This window comes from Gadus macrocephalus, chromosome 11 (genome assembly GCF_031168955.1).
Source record: "Gadus macrocephalus chromosome 11, ASM3116895v1".
In the NCBI taxonomy this organism is placed as follows: Eukaryota; Metazoa; Chordata; class Actinopteri; order Gadiformes; family Gadidae; genus Gadus; species Gadus macrocephalus.
This window is the reverse complement of record NC_082392.1, coordinates 4,771,308-4,792,681: the sequence shown is the minus strand read 5'-3', so window position 1 is coordinate 4,792,681 and position 21,374 is coordinate 4,771,308. Positions and strand designations below refer to the sequence as shown.

Genomic DNA, 21,374 nt, shown 5'->3' with positions numbered 1-21,374 from the left:
GTTGTTCTTATGTCCTGTATCATATTCTACAATATATTTATATCGTCTATAGTTTCTATATTATGCGCAGATAAAATGTCCACACTGCCTCTGTCAGAATCCAAGCCACATACTGGAGGACAGAAAGTACTTTATCTGTCTAACAAAGTGTTCCGCGCGTAGGCAGGTTTGATCGGAGAGTGACAATATTAAAATAAACGTGTCTTATTTTACGTGTTTTTAAACCTCTTGCTGACTTTCTGCCAGAGTAGTCTGTCTTACTCAGAGACGGAGCGAGAGGCGGAGGGACGGAGCGAGGGAAGGTGGGAAAGAGGAGGGCTCCATGTCTGACTCAGGGAGATGGAAACAAGGAGGGATGAGGACGGAGGGAGAAAGCGAGAGAGTGTGATGAAGAGCAGGAAGGGGAGGGCCGGAGTGCCAGGGACACCGGGCGGGGGAGGGACAGACTGCGAGGGACCGAGTGGGATGGAGGGATGTATAGATAAATAGAGGGCCAGCAGATGAAGAGGGAGGTCATCGCTGAAGCTCACATTTGAAGACGGCTGATCCATGTGCACTGCCTCAACTAGTTCTACTACCAGGTTAGTGCTTCTTTACCATCTCAACTAGTAGTACTACCAGGTTAGTGCTCCTTTACTATCTCAACTACTAGAACTATTGCCAGGTTGGTGCTTATCTACCACCTGAACTTCTAGAACTATTACCAGGTTAGTGCTTATTTACCACCTGAACTACTAGAACTATTACCAGGTTAGTGCTTATTCACCACCTAAATTAGTACTACTAATACTAACAGGTTAGTGCTTGTTATTTACCACTTCAACTACCAGTTACCAGCTTGGTACTTGGTACCTAATTTGAAATCGTGCTGTCTAAAGTTTGTAAATGTAACAATACCCTTTCAATATTTATGTTTTCTGCCTAAAATGTACCTAAATATATCTCTGCCTTTACATATCCCTGCTTTTAGAAATCGACCTTTACACATCTCGACGTTTAGATCTATCTGCATATCTTCACATTTAGATCCATAGCTCTCTACTTCTGCATATCTATACTTTGCGATCGATTTCCCGAGGTGAACTCCCATGGCGTGTGTGTAAATGTGTCGAGTGGTTTCTTCTTGTAATCATACGAGTCAGGTCTCTGGGTGACCAGCTGGGTGTGTGGTTGGCAGCGGCAGGCCCCATATGTCCATCGGTAGGGCGCTGGCGCCCGCGGCCCCTGTGGAACATGAGGGCATTCTACTCTCTCACATTCACCAAAGTAGAAATGAGGCTGTGGGATTTGACCGGACCATAGGATGGGTCAAATACCTACATACATACATCACGTTTTTGTTTTTGTTCTTGTGGTGAAAGGTTTTCTTGCTAGCATTGATGAGTATAAAAAAGATCCTGTAGCCCCCCCCCCCCCCCCCCCCCCTGTGTTTGTGTGTTTACAAAGGAAGTTAAGTTGGCTAACAGCAGTGGAGAGAGAGATGGAAATAGAGAGAAAGAGCAAGTGATAGTGTTAGAGAGAGATATCGAGAAGCAGAGACAGTGAGGGATGGAGAGATAGTGATAAAGACAGCAATTTTGGGTTTGAGTGACGGAGAGAGTGAATGGACTGCATTTAGAAAGTGCTTAATCTGTGGGCCCTCAAAGTGCACAATTCTTGCCTCACACTCACCGATTAATTGAAACATTCCTAAATCCGCCAGCTTAGGGTTAGGAAACCTAACTAGGAGGAGCTGAGAATCGAACCAACAACCGGTTGTCAGACAACCTGCTGTTCTAGAGAGCAGTAGAGGGACAGAGAGAGAGAGAGGGATCGACGGAGCGAGCGAGAGTGATAGAGAGACATAGTGACTGAGAGAGAGCGAGAGAGTGATAGAGAGACATTGAGTGACAGAGAGAGAGTTGTATTCAAAGTCTGCTATGGATCAGTGTGCTGCCGTGTCACCCTCTTCTAGACAATGACTGCTGTGTGTGCTTGTTTGTGTGTGTGTGTGTGTGTGTGTGTTTGTGAATGTGTGCATAATATTAGTTGTCTGTGGGATAATGTAATCGTGTAATATCATTTCAAGTGCTGATCGCTGTTGGTGATAACCTGGGGTTAGGCCCTCACTGATGAACTCAAAGGAAAGGGGGCCGGGGGACAGGCTAGTTCCATAGCTAGAACTACAGGGCTACAGCTACAGGACCAGGCAGGCCAAAAGCTAAAGTTACAGGACCAGGATAGCAAAAGCTACCAATACCGGACCAGGAGAGCTACACAGCTACAGTTACAGGACCTGGCTAGCTACATGGCTACAGGATCAGACTAGCTACATGGCTACAGGATCAGGCTAGCTACATGGCTACAGGATCAGACTAGCTACATGGCTACAGGATCAGGCTAGCTACATGGCTACAGGATCAGGCTAGCTACATGGCTACAGGACCAGGCTAGCTACATGGCTACAGGATCAGGCTAGCTACATGGCTACAGGATCAGGCTAGCTACATGGCTACAGGATCAGGCTAGCTACATGGCTACAGGATCAGGCTAGCTACATGGCTACAGGATCAGGCTAGCTACATGGCTACAGGATCAGACTAGCTATAGAGCTACAGAATAGGGCTAGCAGCTATAAGGCTACAGCTTCAGGATTAGGTTAGCTACACGGCTACAGCTACAGGATAAGTGTCACGGTTCACTCACTTGTGATTAACTGTAGAGATGGACTTCCCGAACCTTTAAGGGATGAGTTGCCCGGATTGGTCTAAACGAGCTGGGAGCGGTCCAAACTCTATATCGGCTCTTTCAGAGGCCGTCGTAGTCGGCTCCAAACCGATATTCGTACAGCGCATTTAAATCACTATAGCTACCCTGGAATAATGACATCTGTCCTTAATCTCACTTACAATGGTAGTGGCATTGGGACGGTTGAGAGGGGGTCATCCCTATGTTCCCCAGGTCCTATGTTCCCGGGTGCAAAGGGTTAGGGTCAGGTTTAGGGCTATGGTCGGAGGAGAGACATTCTAACCAATCACAGGCGAATCAGAGGCGAAAAAGGCGGTATTTGCCCCTAACCTTCCTACGAAAAAATGATTTGCTCACAGGGTCCTATGCACCCCGGTCACATGCAAAGCGGGGAACATAGGACCCGGGGAACGTAGATACGCTCCCGTTGAGAGAATGCAAAGTGGGCGTAGACGGAGATAGCAGCACCCTGAACCCCAGCATCGAGGTCTAGAATATGGGGGCTGCTACTCCAGGGAGCTGCAGCGTGGTCCTTCATTTGCTCGCTTGCGTTGGCAGAATACCAGTTGTTATGCAGCCGCATTCTCAATGGGAGCGTACCTATGTTCCCCGGGTCCTTTGTTCCCCGCTTTGTGTGTGACCGGGGACCATGGACCCTGTGAGCAAATCTTTTTTTCGTAGGATGGTAGGGAAAAGTACCGCCTTTTTTCGCCTCTGATTCGGCTGTGATTGGTTAGAATGTCTCTCCTCCGATTGGTTATGGTTAGGGTTAGGTTAAGGGTTAACCCTCAGCCTAATCCTAACCCTTAACCTGACCCTAACCCTTTGCACCCGGGGAACAGAGGGATGACCCCTTCTCAATCAAGGGATGAGGTTCAGCAGCAGAAGACTGCTAAACCAGTAGAGCACCAACAGCCACTAGGGTCAGTGGTAGTTGGCCGTAGTCCAGGGTTAGGGTTAGTAACATCCTGGTAGCCTAGCCAGTAGGACGTGACCCTATTCGGAGTCATCCCTATGTTCCCCGGTTGCAAAGGGCTAGGGCTAGGGTGAGGGTAAACCCTTAACCTAACCCTAACCATAACCAATCGGAGGAGAGCCATTCTAACCAATCACAGGCGAAAAAAGGCGGAACTTGCCCCTACCATCCTACGAAAAAAGATTTGCTCAAAGTAAATGTTAGTAACAAAATCTGTTAGCCCAGTTAGTAGACAGTCCAGGGTTAGGGTTAGCAACAGGCTGGTAGCCCAGTTAGTAAGGCCGTAGTCCAGGGTTAGGGTTAGCAGCATGCTGGTAGCCCAGCCAGTATAGTTTGGCAGAAGTCCAGCCGTGAGATGACCAGAGCCTAGGCCAGGAGCTGGGCTGAGAGTTTGGTAAGAACCCATTTGATCATCAGATTCTAGCAGACTTGGTTAGTACTAATGTTGACGAATCAGATGTAGGAGGTGAAGCATAGTCTTGGCCAGATCCAGCCAAAGGTAGTGTGCCTTCATCCAGATTCCAGATGTCTGAAGCATTACTGTACCATAGGCATAACAGTAGTAGGAGAAGCCATGGACAGAGCGGTATGACCAATCACATATAGGCCAGAGAGGGAAGACTGTAGCCACCTATAGGACAGAGAGGTAAACCAGCCTGTAGAAGCAGAGAGGTAGCTCAGAGCGATTTGAAAGGATTATGGGGTTCACGCTTTCGGAGGCTGCCAACAGGCCAAGCCTTGAGAAGCCTTGATGGGAACTGATGACCAGCTGGCTTCTCTTGGAGACCATAGGGCTCCCATAGTGCCCAGTAAGGCGCTCTCAGTGGAGCCACCACTTGTGATGCCAGGCTGGTTGGGATCCAGTAGGTTGCAGGCTTGTTACAAGCGCCAGCTAGCTGGGACCCAGGCTAGCCACAGGCTAGCTGGGACCAAGGCTAGCCACACTCTAGCTGGAACCCAGGCTAAGTAGAGGCTAGCTAACGGCTAGAATCGGCTGTCTATAAGCTAGCTTGGAGCGCAGGCTGGCCCCAGGCTAACTTGGAGACCAAGCCAGCTAGACCTAGCTGGACGCTCCCTCAGGAAGGTGTCAAAACAGGGGGTCATTGTCTCCGTGGGGTGGGGGGTGAGGGTAGGGGTGTTTATGAATGGCCGAGCATCAGCATGCGTCTCCTGAACAATGCTGCTTCACTGGGGCACGGGGACGGAGGGGGGGCGGGCGGGGTGTGATGCAGCGTGTTCGGGGCTTGGTACCGCCTGTAGCGACGGAGCTGGCGAGGTGGCGACACTGGCACTCGCACCCCCTAGGGAGAGGGAGAGGGAGAGAGAGAGAGAGAGGGGGAGAGAGAGAGAGAGAGAGAGAGAGAGAGAGAGAGAGAGGGGGAGGAGAGAGAGAGAGAGAGAGAGAGAGAGAGAGAGAGAGAGAGAGAGAGAGAGAGAGAGAGAGAGAGAGAGAGAGAGAGAGAGAGAGAGAGAGAGAGAGAGAGAGAGAGAGAGACAACGGGTTGACACACAAACAGAGAGCGGTAGAGACCGGCTGATCGAGCTTCCATCAGACAGGTGAGGGCTGACTATTATTAGTATTATTGGTGTGGTTATTCTGTACTTAATTCTCTGTTATTGTGATAAGAAGTTTTCATTTTAGTTAATAGTCGTTTTTTTTTTGCAGTGTTATTAGAAGTAGTAGTATGGTGTTATAGTTGATATTAGTTAGTTACTATTAGTAGTTGGTGTTAGTTAATACTTGTTAATAATAAACTATGTTTAAACTAAACTGGGGTTTAACCCTTACCTGGTCTTATGTTATCAGTGGTGAATTGATGCAAATTAGTATAAAAAGCTTTCACATTACTATTAGTATTAGTAGGAGTGCTGAATAAGAAGTTTTTGTGTGTGTATGAATATGAAGGATTGTTTTTGCCAGCCTGGTTGCTGTGGTAGCAGATGTTCTGGCAAAGTTACCAGAGTGTAATACCTTTACTCTGATGAGTAATAATTGTGTGTGTGTGTGTGTGTGTGTGTGTGTGTGTGTGTGTGTGTGTGTGTGTGTGTGTGTGTGTGTGTGTGTGTGTGTGTGTGTGTGTGTGTGTGTGTGTGTGTGTGTGTGTGTGTGTGTTCATCACAAGTTCACCAAACCTTGACAACGGGTATCCTGTACTTTAAATATACCAGTCGATACTATCCATACACATTATAATGATTGCATATAAAATTCCACATATACGGTATAAGGTCGCCAGAGCAGGTGAATGTGGATCGGCGCCAGTGTTGTGGAGATCCTCTCTGGCGCCCCCTGCTCACCATCTGTCAATCACAGCTCCTCCTAGAAAAACACCCACAAACCGTTACAACGTTATGTGAAAATATTAATTCAGAAAAGAAGGCTATTCATTCATATTATCACACATCAACACTTATCCATGCATACATATTGTTACAGTGTTATAGAAAAAACATGTTCACATAACAAATAATAAATTATCTTTTTGCTGTAAATGGATACTTTATAGGCATAATATAATGTAACAACCATTAACAATTACCATAATAAGTACTAGTGGACAGATTCTGTCTACTACTCCAAATTTATGCATTTTATTTATAGCGTTTCTCTCAAGCAACGCTGTACAATGAGTTAAATAAAATACATTAAAAGTACAAATTATATTATTAGGATAGACCAACAATGAAAATGTGAATACTATCCATACCGGTTTACAATTACTATGCAGATATTCTAAAGTACAATGTGTATGATGTACGCACACGCACACACTAACACATACACACAGTATTGGTATGCGGGTGTGTGGGTGTCATATGTGGCAATGCATGCTGGACGTTTGTATGTATGTGTACATGCCAGTGTGTTCGTGTTGTGTGTGTGTGTGTGTGTGTGTGTGTGTGTGTGTGTGTGTGTGTGTGTGTGTGTGTGTGTGTGTGTGTGTGTGTGTGTGTGTGTGTGTGTGTGTGTGTGTGTGTGTGTATCTGTGCAAGCTTGGTTTCTGCTCATCAGTGTGCCATCTGGTCAGGCTGAGTATTATTGTGTGTGCGTGTGTGTGTGTGTGTGTGTGTGTGTGTGTGTGTGTGTCAGTAGAACACAAGCTGTGACAGGATCTGTTCTGCAAACATTCCTCTGCTCATTCCTCTCTCTCTCTCTCTCTCTCTCTCTCTCTCTCTCTCTCTCTCTCTCTCTCTCTCTCTCTCTCTCTCTCTCTCTCTCTCTCTCTCTCTCTCTCTCTCTCTCTCGCTCTCTCTGTCTCTGTCTCTCTCTCACAATGGCCGCCGTTGTCTGTAAACAGGCAGATCTTTATTTTTTGTTCTTCTCCACGTTCTCCGTGATCTTAAGACAAATATTCTCCTTGGCACAGTTGTCTGTTTGTCTGGCGTCTGTGTGATTTAAATAAAGGTTAAATCTGGCATCTCTGATGTGCGTCATGGAACACGTCAATATGTGATGAACACTATGACTCCATTAAGTCTTCTTCTCACACAAACCCTCTTGTCATCTGAACATTGATCGTGATGAGGTTGGCTAACCCCTTACTGCTCTGTAGTCAGTGACTACTCTTTAACGTCCTGTCTCTTTATTCACTGTCTAATCCAAAGCTGCTCCTCAAAGGACAATTTAAGAATTAGGACAACAAGTATTTTAGGCAAATTATATTGGTAAACGATGTTTTAATGAAGCCAGGATGGGCGGTTACGATGGTTTGTCCTTTAATGACCTGTCTCTGTATTCACTGTCTAACCCCTACCTGCTCCTTAATGACCCGTCTCTGTATTCACTGTCTAACCCCTACCTGCTCCTTAATGACCTGTCTCTGTACTCACTGTCTAACCCCTACCTGCTCCTTTAAGACCTGTCTCTGTAATCACTGTCTAACCCCTACCTGCTCCTTAATGACCTGTCTCTGTACTGTCTAACCCCTACCTGCTCCTTAATGACCTGTCTCTGTACTCACTGTCTAACCCCTACCTGCTCCTTAATGACCTGTCTCTGTATTCACTGTCTAACCCCTACCTGCTCCTTTAAGACCTGTCTCTGTAATCACTGTCTAACCCCTACCTGCTCCTTAATGACCTGTCTCTGTATTCACTGTCTAACCCCTACCTGCTCCTTAATGACCCATCTCTGTACTCACTGTCTAACCCCTACCTGCTCCTTAATGACCCGTCTCAGTACTCACTGTCTAGCCCCTACCTTTCCCTTGTAGTGACGGGAGCGGGCTGCAACCATCGGGTCCAAGTGTGCCGTTCAGGGGTCCTGGATGCTTTGGGTCCCGGGGTGATCTGGGGCTTGTAGGGGCCTGGAGTGTCTCCTAGAGGGGCCCGGGGTGTCTCTTAGGGGCCCGGTGTGTGTAGGGGCCCAGAGTGTCTCCTAGGGGGGCCCGGGGTGTCTCCTAGGGATCTGGGGCTTGTAGGGGCCCGGAGTGTCTCCTAGGGGGGCCCGGGGTGTGTAGGGGCCCGGAGTGTCTCCCGGGGTGTCTCCTAGGGGTCTGCGGCGTGTTGGGGCCCGGGGCCAAGGGCGTATAGGGGCCCCGGGTTGTCCCAAAGGGTCAAGGATCTGAAGGACCACGATGGGATGGAATGCAGAGTGTGGGGGCGGAGGAGAGAAATGTCTGAGTGCATATTTCCACCATCCCACCGCGCTACGCACCCATGGCTGACAATGACCTCTCTCTCTCCCCCAGTATCTCCCCATCATCCTTCTCTTCTCTCCCGTCCCTCCGTCCCTCTTGGCCCAAGCCTTCTGGTCTGAGACCGTGATGAGGCCTGTGTGCGCTTGTGTGCGTGTCTATGTGTGCGTGCGTGTAGGTGTGTTTTATGAGTGTGTGTGTGTGTGTGTGCGCATAAAGGCTGCTGTGTGCTGGTGGAGGCAGGGTGAATGGATCTGTTGTTGCGAAGACTGAGGGGGCTAGCGGTCGCCTGGCAGCCTGATTCATGCACCCCCCCCCTCCCCCTTCTCCCCTACCCCACCCTACGCCCCCCCACGCCCCGACGCAACCCCCCAACCCCCCCCCCCCCCACCATCTAGAGGGTGAGCGCATGGTGACGACACATTGATAACGTCTCCACACAGAACGCTCACCACTTGTAGTAGTAGTGGAGGTCGCGGCGCTGTGGTCGCGGCGCTGGGGTCGCGGCGCTGGGGTCGCGGCGCTGGGGTCGCGGCGCTGGGGTCACGGCGCTGGGGTCGCGGCGCTGTGGTCGCAGCGCTGTGGTCGCGGCGCTGGGGTCGCGGCGCTGGGGTCGCGGCGCTGTGGTCCTGACACTCCTTGACAAACAGAGGAAGGCCGCCTCCTCCCGTGGTTGATGGAACGGGGACAGAGTGAAATATTGGAGGAACACGATTCGATCCTTCGGTATCTGATTTTTACACCGGCAACATTCCATTGGAATGTTATCGATGATGGCAAATTCCATTAGAATGTCGGCAACCAATAAACAGTCTTTCTGCCTGTCTCTCTGTCCCCAGGAGTGGATAAGGCCAACCGCTCGCGTGCCCGGGTGAGATTTGTGGCTGTTGGGTGGAGTTGCTGAGACACTACGTCACAGAGTTTGCTCCTACAGGTAACCGGACCACCATGTCCTCGCTAGAGGAAGCATTAGAGTGAATCTTAAGGATGATCTGCTCGGCTTCCGAAAAATGAATGAAGATCTCACAGCTGTGTGTGTGTGTGTGTGCGTGTGACAGTGGTACCTGTTCCAGGTGTAGCAGGACCAGTCGCCATGTGGTGCTTGGTTCCTCTTCTGCCGCTCCTGCTGGCCGTCCAAGGTAAGGAGGTCAATGCCCGCCTACGAGGTCATCCTGAGCGATTGGTCTGCCTCCGTGATGTAGTGAGCATACTGTTCCTTTCCCACCAGACGCCCATGCCCTCTGGAAGGTCTGGTTGCCGCGGGACATCTCGGCCATGACCAACTCCTGCGTTGTCATCCCGTGTACCTTCATGTTCCCCAACGGCGCCCGCACGCACCACGGCGTGAACAGCATCTGGTACTTCGGCCAGCCGTACCCTCAGCTGTTCCCGCCCGTTGTCTTCAAGTCCCGCACGGACGTGGTGCACGAGAGCTACAAGGGTCGCACCAAGCTATTGGGAGACCTCAATCAGAGGAACTGCACTCTGCTCATCAACAACTTGGGCACAGAGCATTCTGGGAAATATTACTTCCGGGCGGACCTGGGCGGTGCCAATATTTACACGTACCCCGACTTCTCTGAACTCAAAGTACTCGGTGAGCAAGCGGCGGCTACAAGCTAAGTTAGCTAGGACAGCTAAAGTTGAATTCACACTTCTGCGTACCTCCCACTGCAAATACCTTTATATCGACTTATTGACACGAAAGCAGATCCTTGCAGAGCTGCCTGCGTTTATATGTCAACGTCACGTAAATGTGTACCTAAGGGGACAGTTGAGCTATTTTGCCTGCTCTGTGTACGTGAACCGATGGCAATGGCCAACAATGCAGCAATATATCCCTGTGAAAAAGATGTTGCAAAATCATTAAAATGCACTGCTTTAAAGTGGTTGGTTTGTTGCAACCAACAGAATAAAGAGAGTCTTGATTTTGCCGGGAAATCATTTCATATTTTCTTTGTATTTGGCTGTTTAAAACCCCAAAACGCTGTTCCACACATGACCGAAAAGCAAACACATGCTGCGTTCCTCTGCAGAGATGCTTTGGAAGGACTTTGCTTTTTTGTGTGTATGGTGTCTGAGTAGCGACGTGGATCTTTGCATGTGCAGGATGCAGAAGTGTGACCTTAACACTGCTCTCAGGAGAACATGCTAAATTGATCTCTCTTTCCTGCCCTAACTCTGTCTTACCTTCTCTCTCCTACATCTCTGTCCTACCCTCTACCTGTCCTACATCACTCTCCTACATCTCTGTCCTACCCTCTACCTGTCCTACATCACTCTCCTACATCTCTGTCCTACCCTCTCTCCGTCCAACATCTCTCTCCTACATCTCTGCCCTACCTTCTCTGTCATACCCTCTCTCTCCTTCATCTCTGTCCTACCCTCTCACTGTCCTACCCTTTCTCCCTCCTACATCTCTGTCCTACCCTCTCTTTGTCCTACATCTCACTCCTCCATCTCTTTCCTACCCTCTCTTTAACCTACATCTCTCTGTCCTACCCTCTCTCCCCTACATCTCTGTCCTACCCTCTCTCTGTCCTTCCCTCTCACTGTCCTACCCTTTCTCCCTCCTACATCTCTGTCCTACCCTCTCTTTGTCCTACATCTCACTCCTACATCTCTGTCCAACCCTCTCTTTAACCTACATCTCTCTGTCCTACCCTCAATCTCCTACCCTCTCTCTCCTATATCTCTGTCCTACCCTCTCTCTGTTCTACATCTCCCTGCTACATCTCTGTCCTACATCTCTGTCCTACCCTCTCTCTCCTACATCTCTGTCCTACCCTCTCTCCGTCCTACAGAACAGCCCAACATTGACGTACCGGAGGAGATCCTGAGCGACGAGAACCTGGAGCTGACCTGCTACGCGCCGGACAACTGCCCGGAGATGACCCCTGAGATCCAGTGGCTGTTCACCGACTACCTCCCCGACCCGGAGTTCACCTCAGAGTACGCAGAGGAGAGCAACACGGCCGTCCTCTCCAACACGCTGAGCTTCACCCCCAGACCCATGCACAACGGGCAGCTGCTGGGCTGCCGGGTCTTCTACCCCAACACCACGCTGGCCTACGAGCGGCACATCACCCTGGATGTCAAGTGTAAGTCTCCAGCAAACCCAAACCCCTAGCCCCCTCACTTTAGCCGTAGAGATTCTAGGGGTTAGGGTGTTCGACTGCCAGACCAAGTGTTCTTGGTTCGAACCCCGATGTACGCAATATACATGCAGGAGGAAAGCTGCTCAATATAGGAAATAGTGAATTACAGACCTGTAGGATTACGTTCTTGTAGAATTAAATTGGGAAGAGGAAGAGGTTGTGGACTGCTAGGCTTTAGGATTAAGACTTTGGTTAAGGGAGACATATTATGGTGTTTTCCCAACAAGTAAACATATTATTTGAGTTCCAGAAAACATGTTTTTGAAGCTGTTTGCTGGAAATTGCTTTTAGGAAAAAAAATCTCGCCTTCCGCTATTCCCCTCTGTTTCAGTCCCTTCAGAATGCGCTGTTTCTGGTGTCTGTAGCTTTAATGCAAATGAGCTGCTGCCCATTGACCAATGAGCTGTCAGACTGAACCACAGCATGGAGGAGAAGGGATTGTTGCCGTTTGCGGACTCCTGGAGCTCTATATCTATATCATATAATATAATAATAAAATTAAGGGTATTTATATAATATTATATCTATAATATTACTGCTCGTCTGCTTGTCCACAAAATCGTAGCTATGCCCTGATTGGAGGGGAGTGGGGAAGTGGGAGGTAATATTCAACTGTGCCTCCTTCCTACATAGGAGTGGGCGCCGAAACGGACTCGCTCGTTTGGTAACTGTAGGCGGGGTACTTTTCGAAATGCATATCTCACTCAAAAAATTATGTACAGACTTTTTTCAACGTTTTTATGCGTGTGGCACCAGAGACCCAAAACAACACCCCAAATCCCAGGAAAATTGTTGTTTTCATAATATGTCCCCTTTAACATTTGGAGGTCACAGTTAGTTCTTCTGACGGATTGAGAGCCAGGCGTTACGGTTCGGGGTTAGGGGATAATATTTGGTGTAAGGGGCCTGGATTTAGAGTCAGGGGGAATGACGGTTCCTATAGCGTTGATGCGTTTCCCCCTCAGATGGCCCGCGCTCGGTGTGGGTGAACGTGTCGTCGGAGGTGATGGAGGGGAGCTCGGTGACGCTGCACTGTGAGGTGGACAGCAACCCCGCAGCCCGGATCTCCTGGATGTTTGGGGACCAGGAGCTGCTGTGGGACACGGCCGCCAACGTCTCGCTGGCCCTGGACGACATGAGCGCCGCCCAGGAGGGGGTGTACACCTGCGTGGGCGACAACGGCTACGGCGCCATGAATGCCTCGCTGTACCTCTCCATCAAATGTAAGACTCAGAGCACACCGCCGACGGCCTCAAGATCAAACCACAGCGCCTCCTCTGGTAGGGCACAGGTACTGAGGCATCCGTATCTGTGCCCTACCAGTGTTTGGCTTCCACCATGTTTGGACAGGAATAATAAAACACGCGCAATAAGAGACAGGGACAAATATTCAGGCCTGATATTTAAATTATTGATGGCCCACTTCTAATTTAAGGCCAAGCTTGTGTATATATATTTATTTACATTGTATAATTATTTATCCCTTTAACCTAATTATTTGGTGCACATGCTTTTATAATAATAATAATGTAAATAATGTAATCTATAATGACAGGAGTCATTATAGATAAGCACAGTGCATTGTTCTTGCATGCTGTTCTGAGCCAATGAGGAAAGCATGTTCCGACCCCAACGCTGAAACTCGACCACGTAAGCCTTAGACCTTAGTTTTCCACAATTCATCTTTTAAAGCAACTCGATAAATAGTAGCAGAAACTTGCCAAATCGTTATGACATTGTAGCAACACGCAGGCAGGCAGGCAGGCAGGCAGGCAGGCAGGCAGGCAGGCAGGCAGGCAGGCAGGCAGGCAGGCAGGCAGGCAGGCAGGCAGGCAGGCAGGCAGGCAGGCAGGCAGGCCCTTCTGCCATTTGCCAAAATGCCAGATGGCCAGTATTTGCATACAGGTATTATCTGTTGGGGACAAACCCGAATATGCATAGGGAGGGGTTACACCTTCCTTCCTGTTTCTTTATAAGTGAAGCAGAAGGAAGTCAGACTGAAAGTAAGACTCTCCTTTCACCCAGATTTGAGTTTCTGTGCCTACAGTCTTAAAGGCACCCAGTGCAACTTTCAAGGCTTACAAATAAACATTCTATTTCTAGTCTTTTTTACACGTAGTAAGTTTCAATAACTCCATACCATTACATACCGACATTTAAGCAGCAAAGATGAGACGTCGTTGTGTGGTGAGAACTGATACAGAATCGATAACAACAACAATGCCGCCATTTTCTTTATTTTTTGTAACCTACAATAAATAAAGCAGGCTTCCAGTCAATGGAAAAATGGCTTCTCCCCACCGGCGATTGTTGTTGTTTACGATTTTCTATCAGTTCTCACCACACAACGACGTCTCATCTTTGCTCCTTGAATGTCGATATGTAATGGTATGGAGTTATTGAAACTTACTACGTGTAAAAAAGACTAGAAATTGAATGTTTATTTTTCATTGAATGTTTACTTAAAGGTGCCTTTAAGATATGAATTTAAAGTCCGATTTTTCAAGCTCTACGAGTTTAAAGGGGACCTATTATGCTTTTTCGACTTTTATGATCTATAAACGTTGTTATAATGATTGATAGTCATGTTTAACCATACTAAAGTGTCAAATAATGACGTACATGCATTTGAACGTATTCCCTGCTGACAGTCTGGGGTGGCTGTGCAGAGCGCTAAACACTCTGGACAACGTTTGCGATTCACTTGTTCACATTTCCGGGAAATCATCTACGTAGAGGCACTCCTGCCGCGCCCCCATATGCCTGGTCAAATCTGCGCGCGCGCTTCAAGGAAGGTAACCAATCACAACGGAGTTGGGTTGGCAGGAGGGGGGCGAGGGGGCGGAGAAGGACGAAACCGAGCGTTGACAGAGAATGCTGAAAACGCTTCACCGTGAAGCGTCTTTGGGTCATTGAAAAAGCGCTATATAAAAATAATGAATTATTATTATTATTATTATTATTAGTCCAGGTGAACTCTGAACCGGTGAGTCTGTGTCCTGACGTCTCCGTTCTGTAACCCCGTGTCCCCGCAGTCCCTCCCCGGGAGCCCGTGGTCAACAGCTCCCTGACGGTTCTGGAAGGTTCCACGCTGGCGCTCCACTGCAGCACCCAGGGGAGCCCGGCGCCCACCCTCACCTGGCTGAAGGACGGCGAGCTGGTGGGCACCATCGTGGCCGACGAGCTGTCGGTGCTGGAGGTCTTCGAGGTGACCCCCCAGGGCGCCGGCCAGTACCGCTGCCTGGCCGAGAACGAGCACGGCCGGGCCAGCAGCTCCCTCAACGTCACCGTGGAGTGTGAGTCTGGTGTACCCCCACTCTGCAGTCCAGGGGCGCCACTGCTTGCTTTCTGGGGGGTATGCAGACACATAGCAGGCGCCCCCCTCGAACTCTTTGATCTGGGCACACATTTGACCTAAAACACACTCTAGAATAGAATATAATCTTTATTTGTCATTGGGTTAAATACAGTGTATTTACACAACGAAATTAAGGTGCAGATCTTGTTCAGTGCTTCTCTGATATTGAATCAAAAAAATCATTTTGAGTGCACCAGGACAGATATCCGGTGTTTTCTTTAGAGGCAGCCTTTCTAAGATGTTCTGCCAGTGTAACATCATACCGTGCTATAAGAGATCAAGGACACCCAGAAAATTTCCATTTCTAGGATTTCCTAACTGTGCATTTTGTCCCCCTCAGTGGCAGGTTTCTTTCTGCAAGGAAGAATATGCAGTCGATCACTCGAGTCAACAAGCTCTCTGCAATTCGCTATCAATAGTTTTACCTAGGCATAAGCGGGAGGCCAATTCTTTCCAGATCAGATAAGCTTTCATGTGGTAACCACTTCTTTCATGGTGCTTCAGTTTCTTTGAAAGACACTGCCAGTTATTATACCCCACCACAAGGCGTGTGTCAGCAACTCTAGCTTCACCAAAAAGCTTACATGCAAAACAATAGAATCTATTAGAACTGTTGCAGTACAGTAACAAATAGGGGTGGGAAAAATAATCGATTATTCGATGCATCGCAATACTGTGTAGTATATACTGATTCAGTCTCAATTCAGATACGATAATAATCTTCTTTTTTTTTTGGGATTATTAATTTATTAACTTTTGGATTATTAACAGAGTTATAAAGTATCAACTTTATAACTATAAAGTATCAACTTTATAACTCAGTTTTTACTGGTTCTATTGACATAAAACAACCTTTATTTTTCTTGTAATGATCCGTTATATTGTAGGCTCCATTCTGATCAGTACACAGTTGCAAGACAACAGTAACCTGTTGTTTTACTAGCAGTAGATTTAGCTAACCTGAATATTTACAAGCCTCCTCTTGATACACTGACATAAAAACGACTGTCTTTCAACCACTTTGAAAAGCTTTCTTTCATCCCTGCGCACCCTTTCTCCTTCCCAATCTTTATTGTTCTATGTTGTGACCCTGAGGGCTTTCTTCTCTGCCTCTCCGTATTGAGGTACGTGTCATCAGATGACAATGCGGTTCAAATGAAGACACTCTGGCGCTCGCCTCCAGGGCGTGGTCGAGGGGGCGCCCTCTAAAGCGCCGTGTGGGGAGGAGCCCCCTCTGGTGCGGCGCCCCTATGCGCCGCATATAGTGCATACCCACTTTTTGCGCCACTGCTGCAGTCCCCCCACCCTAAAGTGCTACATGCTAAAGTGCTAACCTATTTATTGCACATTATTCTATTGCACATTGTTCTTCAGCTTAATGGAGGCTGGGACAAATTATAATTTAAGGCAGTTTGATTTGCATAGCGGCACACAGAGTCTTCTCCCTGATGGCGGGGTTTCTGTACATCTCGCGCTGCCATTGTCGAGATGTACACGTCTGGGCCATTGTCACGTCTGGGTCAAATCACTCCGTAATCTCTTTTAAATTCATTATTACACGAGTGGTATGCGACAACGACGGGCTGTTTTAAAACATAACCAATATCGAAACAAAATAACCCAGGCGCAGTCTCATCTACGAGACGTTTGCTTAGTGGCCTATAAGGAAGGCGCTGCAACGAGACGCGACATGGGATGGATCGTCACTTAATTTGAAGATTTTTTTTTCTTTCGGTAGTGTGTGTGTGCGCATTCATTTAACAATGTATTTTTTATTTGATTGGTAAAACCGCCAACCGCCCGAATTTATTTAAAATAAAAAAAATTGTCAATCCGCCCGATCCGTGGTTTCGCCGTGGAGTCCGTGGCTAAACCGCCAACCGCGCATCTCTAGTGCACTGCAAAAAGCCCAGCACAAAGGAACTGCATAGTCCAGTAATGTGCGTATAGGACCACAGACTCCGGTAGTAAAAAAGACAAGTGTTAAGGGGTTAGGATTGTGGTCAGGGGTTAGGTTAGGATTCAGGATTAGGAAACAAGGGGTTAGGATGGGAGGCTGGGGTTAAGTGAAGGGGTTAGAGTCAGGGGTGAGGTATAGGGTACAGAGTGTTTTAAAGTGCGTACAGCGTGTCCTGGTATTCCCTCTCGTGCTGGGTGGGTGTCTCCTCCTTGGGCCGGGCCTGTGGAGCAGAGTAGGTCCCCGTGCTGTGGTATCCCTGTGTAGATGTGGTTGTGTAACACCCCGGTCCTGATCCTCTGGTGCTGCAGACGGCCCCATGCTGCTGGACGAGTCCAAGTGCACGGTGGTGCGGGAGGGCGTCCAGTGTGTGTGCATGGCCGTGGGGAACCCCGAGCCCACCATCGAGTTCCACCTGCCCGACCTGAACGTCACCATCAACCAGACCGACAACCGCTACAACTACTACACCCACACGGACGGCCACACCTCCACCGCCATGATCAAGCTGAGGGAGAAGGGCGACCGCGACGGCGGCGCCGCCGTCAACGTGCACTGCAGCATGAGCAACCTTTACGGCACCCACAGCGTGCTGCTGGAACTGCAGCAGGAGAGTACGTCCGGAGACACCCTGCTCACAGAGCAGCTGCTTTCTGTCCGTCCTTCTGTGTGATGTGTGGGATAACTGGCGCTTTGCTATTTCTACCTCTACTTCCTCTTCTTCTGTTACTTCTTCTTTTTCTTCTTCTATTTTTTCCACTTCTTCTTCTTCTTCTTCTTCTTTTTCTTCTTCTATTTCTTCTTCTTCTTCTTCTTCTTCTTCTTCTTCCTCGTCTTCAGAGAAGTACATGATGGCGGTGATCGTGGGCACCATCGGAGGAGTGGCGGTCATAGCCTTCATCATCGCTGCGGTCCGATACGTTGGCCACAACAATAAGAAGTGAGTTCAGCTCTCTGACGGAATTCCGAATAGGAGTTTTGCTTTGGAGAACAAGAAAACACTTGGGCCTCGTCATCCATTCTTAAAAGCACGTTGCTGTGTATCGTCCCTGGTCATCTGTTGGACCAATCAGTCATGTGTCTCGAGGACACTCAGGTGGTTAGCATGCTGGACTAACCCGATGAGTTGCAGGATGTTCCAGAGATGGAGGGCTCCAGGTTCAGAGTGTCGGAATCCAGGTTTTTTTCCCTCAAACCAGGAGTTGAGCCACCGGCAGCTTACCTCTAGAGGGAGTTGATGTCCAACTCCAGACGAGGAACTCTAAAAAACCTGGAGAGGACTTCCCCTTCCTGAACCTGGATGCCTCGCTCCACCTCTGCTCCCCTGTCGTGCCATGGCTTTGACCTGCTATGCTCAGCCTAAAGCTAACCAGCGTGCCTTATTTAAGCTCCATGGCATATTCTAAAAACAAATCGCTGTTGTGAATCCGCCACTAAACTCATGAAATAACCCAGCCGCGAATCGCCGGGAGTAACCTTCCACAGCTGGCTTTGAGAATGGATGCCCGGGCTGAGGGGTGGTAAGTCTGACCATGTGATCCGTCCCCCAGAGAGGAGGCCCCGGCCGGGACAGACCGGGTCCTAGACAACCCAGCTCTGTACTACAGCGCAGTCAAGAAGGACAAACAAAATCTGAGGAAGAAAGTGGTGAGACACGATGACAGCCGTGATGTCGGGTGATCGTCCCGCAGTCACCATGACGTTCGCCGTGACGTCGCCGCGATGTCATCACGACGTCCCCCCCGTGGTGTCATTGTGATGTCATCGCGACGTCATTGTGACGTCACTCTGATTCTGGACGATCGTCCTGTGATGGTTTGATCTGCAGTTTGATGTTTAGTCATGAAGGAAAGGATGTTCTAATCCCAATGAGAGGGTCCAGGACCTCTGGAAACACAGGCTTCTTTTCTCATAGCCCACTGGCACTACCGACAGCGAGCGCCCTGGTAGCTAGTACCGGTTGCTAGCACGGTGCCTTCTGTAGCTTCTGTCTTTTAACCTTCATAAGACTCCTCCAGAGCAGGCAGAAGACGTTGCTAGACGTATAAACACTGTTTTCTCTATGCTTTCATCGCCTCTCTGCGTGTTTTCCTGTGTCTCTTTTCTCTCTCCTAACTGTCGCACAGCTTAAGACAGAGCTGTTGGGCTCAAAGTTTAACTCCATTCTAGAGGAGACCACGGTAAGCGTCCTAAACCCAACCTCTGACCGATGCCGTCACTCTCATAGCTTCCTCTCATTTGTGTCAACCGCCCCACGTCTTCCAACCATGCTGTGGCATGGGTGCACACACGCTAACCCCCAAGCGCTAAGCTACAGGGAACATCTCTGTGTGCATGTCCAGTAACCACTAACCCCAGGCTGCTCTCCTCTCTGGTGTGCCAGTCTTTTGACCAGGGGTCGGGGTCTCCTCTTCTGACCGGGCTGGTGTGTTTCTGATCTCTCTGCAGGGAGAAGAGGGGAGTTATGCACCTATGGGCTCTCTGGCAAACCTGGAGAGGCAAGAGTTAAACTACGCCGCGCTCGAGTTCGGCGGGGCTCGCTCCCGGGAGGGCGGGGCCCGCAGGGCGGGAGACGACGGCAGCGACTACTCCGAGATCAAAGCCAAATGACTCGCCATCCTTCCCTGATCCCTCGGCAACGCCAGACACAGTGGCACAAAGTTCTCCCCCCCTCTCCCCGGGACGCGCCCCCTATGGATCCTCTGGTGCTGCTCAGTGGTCTCCGGTGGTTCCTTTGGTCCCTTCTGATCTCCTTCCTGTTCGGGGCTCATTGGAAACCCACCGAATATATCGGAAACATCATTCGGCAATAAGCATCCAAAAGCATGCGTATTCCTTGCTACCGTTCGTTTGCAGTACATTTTATTTTATTTTTAAGTACCGGATCGACGTGTGTTGTTGCAACTGTTTTCTTCGGCATGAATCCTTCCGCCAGATGCTGTTCTGTCGTTTGTCCGGGATCACGTCAGCATCCTGTTGTCCCAACATGTCAAACTTATTCTCTGATCCTCCGTCCGTCTGTCGTCACTGTGTCGTCTGCCAAGGCATCAGGGAACGGGATTCTGCCTCCTCATCCTTCTGCTCTTGTTCCTTGCTTAGCAACGAGAGACAGGATTGATCTTCAGGAGTTACGTTTCTGTTTTTATGTTTCAAACATCTCTCCTATTCATCTCTCCGTCTCTCCCTATCTCTGTCTCTGTCCATCTACCTACCTATCTCTATCTATTCTATTTGTTTGTAACATATCTTTATTTGTGTAATTATCTTCATCTCCTGTCTTTGACATACCAAGGAATCTTCAAGGGTTAGTTAAGGAATCTCTAAGAGTAATTCTTTAAGATGGGTTAGTTGACAATCTTGAAGGGTTAGTTAACAAACACATCTTTAAGGATAATTCTTCAGGTTTAAATAACACATCTTTAAAGGTCGTGCTGAAGGGTTTATGTACACTCTTTAACCAACCATAGAGTTCTTCATCACCCAACCGGTCTATTGGGAAGATGTTGTTTAATATGATGATAGTAAAAACATTCTAATTCCCACTGAGTTTGTCATAAAACCACATTTTTATGTTTCATATTCTCAACAAGATTCAGAACTAAGTACATCTGTCTCCAGCCAAAGTCTATCTCATCAAGACAATATATTCTGTGTGTGTGTGTGTTTGTGTGTTTTCTGTGTGTGTGTATGTGTGTGCGTGTGTGTGTTTCTCTGTGTGCATGTGCGTGCGTGTGTGCGAGTGTGTTGTTTCATGCTGAAGGGCCACAAAATTGGCTGCAAGGAGTGTCTGTGGTTGTCATGGTGATGTTGTTCTGGTGTGATGTCACAGCCCACTAAACCTCTAACTTGATATTGATTACACTAATGTTGTATAAATAACACGAAGCTTCATTGTAGGCAGTATGTACACACGTCGCATGACTCTATGCTAGCAGGTGTAAATGGAGGTAATTGTGAAAATGATGGGCTATGCCACTGAGGAAATGCATTTTTTTTTTTCATACATGATTCAACGTGAAATGCACGTTTATGAAGTTCTACATTAAGTCGCTCATCAGCCTGTGTTGGTCCTAAGACTTAAGGCATATTGTTCTCTGAGAATCTGCCATCTACTCGGTACTAAAAGTTAGCCAAATATTCTCTGGTTATTGGAGTTTGCTACCAAACTTGATCATACATATTATTCTTGTTAGACTACCACAAGGTGTGTGACCATAGGAACCAGAGAGAGCAAAATTACAGTATGAAAATCTTTATTCCACGGTAATGTTTTGTGAGTGTGTTGATATGCAACATTTGTTCCTCCAATACTTTGAAGTGCTGATAATGATTATTATTTAGAAGGAGTTTCTATTTCATTGACACATTAATGGCCAGGATGACTTTGTTGGAGCTGGTAGTACCCTAAAACACTTGCTTGCTCTCCTCACTTTCATCTGTCACCTGTTTCATGTCCATGCAAAGATAAATAAAGGGAAGAAAATATGAAAATGATGACAGGGATCATTACTCTTTTATTTCTGTTTCATATGACCTCGAACATGCCTTAAACTATTTATAT

General features: G+C 48.2%; 1 protein-coding gene across 4 annotated transcripts; it reads left to right on the top strand.

Annotated features, from left to right (window-relative positions):
• The first annotated feature begins 443 nt into the window (after positions 1 to 443).
• mag (myelin associated glycoprotein) lies at positions 444 to 21,307 on the top strand. Of its 4 annotated transcripts, none has more exons than XM_060064904.1 (12): positions 444 to 581; positions 9,180 to 9,274; positions 9,399 to 9,479; positions 9,569 to 9,937; positions 11,145 to 11,441; positions 12,464 to 12,721; positions 14,534 to 14,794; positions 17,125 to 17,427; positions 17,654 to 17,753; positions 18,364 to 18,460; positions 18,940 to 18,993; positions 19,262 to 21,307. In XM_060064904.1, exons 3-12 carry the CDS (start codon positions 9,434 to 9,436, stop codon positions 19,421 to 19,423), a joined length of 1,947 nt encoding a protein of 648 aa, XP_059920887.1. In that variant the 5' UTR covers positions 444 to 581; positions 9,180 to 9,274; positions 9,399 to 9,433; the 3' UTR covers positions 19,424 to 21,307. The 4 variants fall into 4 exon arrangements, with proteins under 4 accessions (XP_059920887.1, XP_059920886.1, XP_059920888.1 ...); XM_060064903.1 differs by lacking the exon at positions 444 to 581 and adding an exon at positions 5,001 to 5,260; XM_060064905.1 differs by lacking the exons at positions 444 to 581; positions 18,940 to 18,993 and adding an exon at positions 5,003 to 5,260.
• The last annotated feature ends 67 nt before the right edge of the window (positions 21,308 to 21,374 follow it).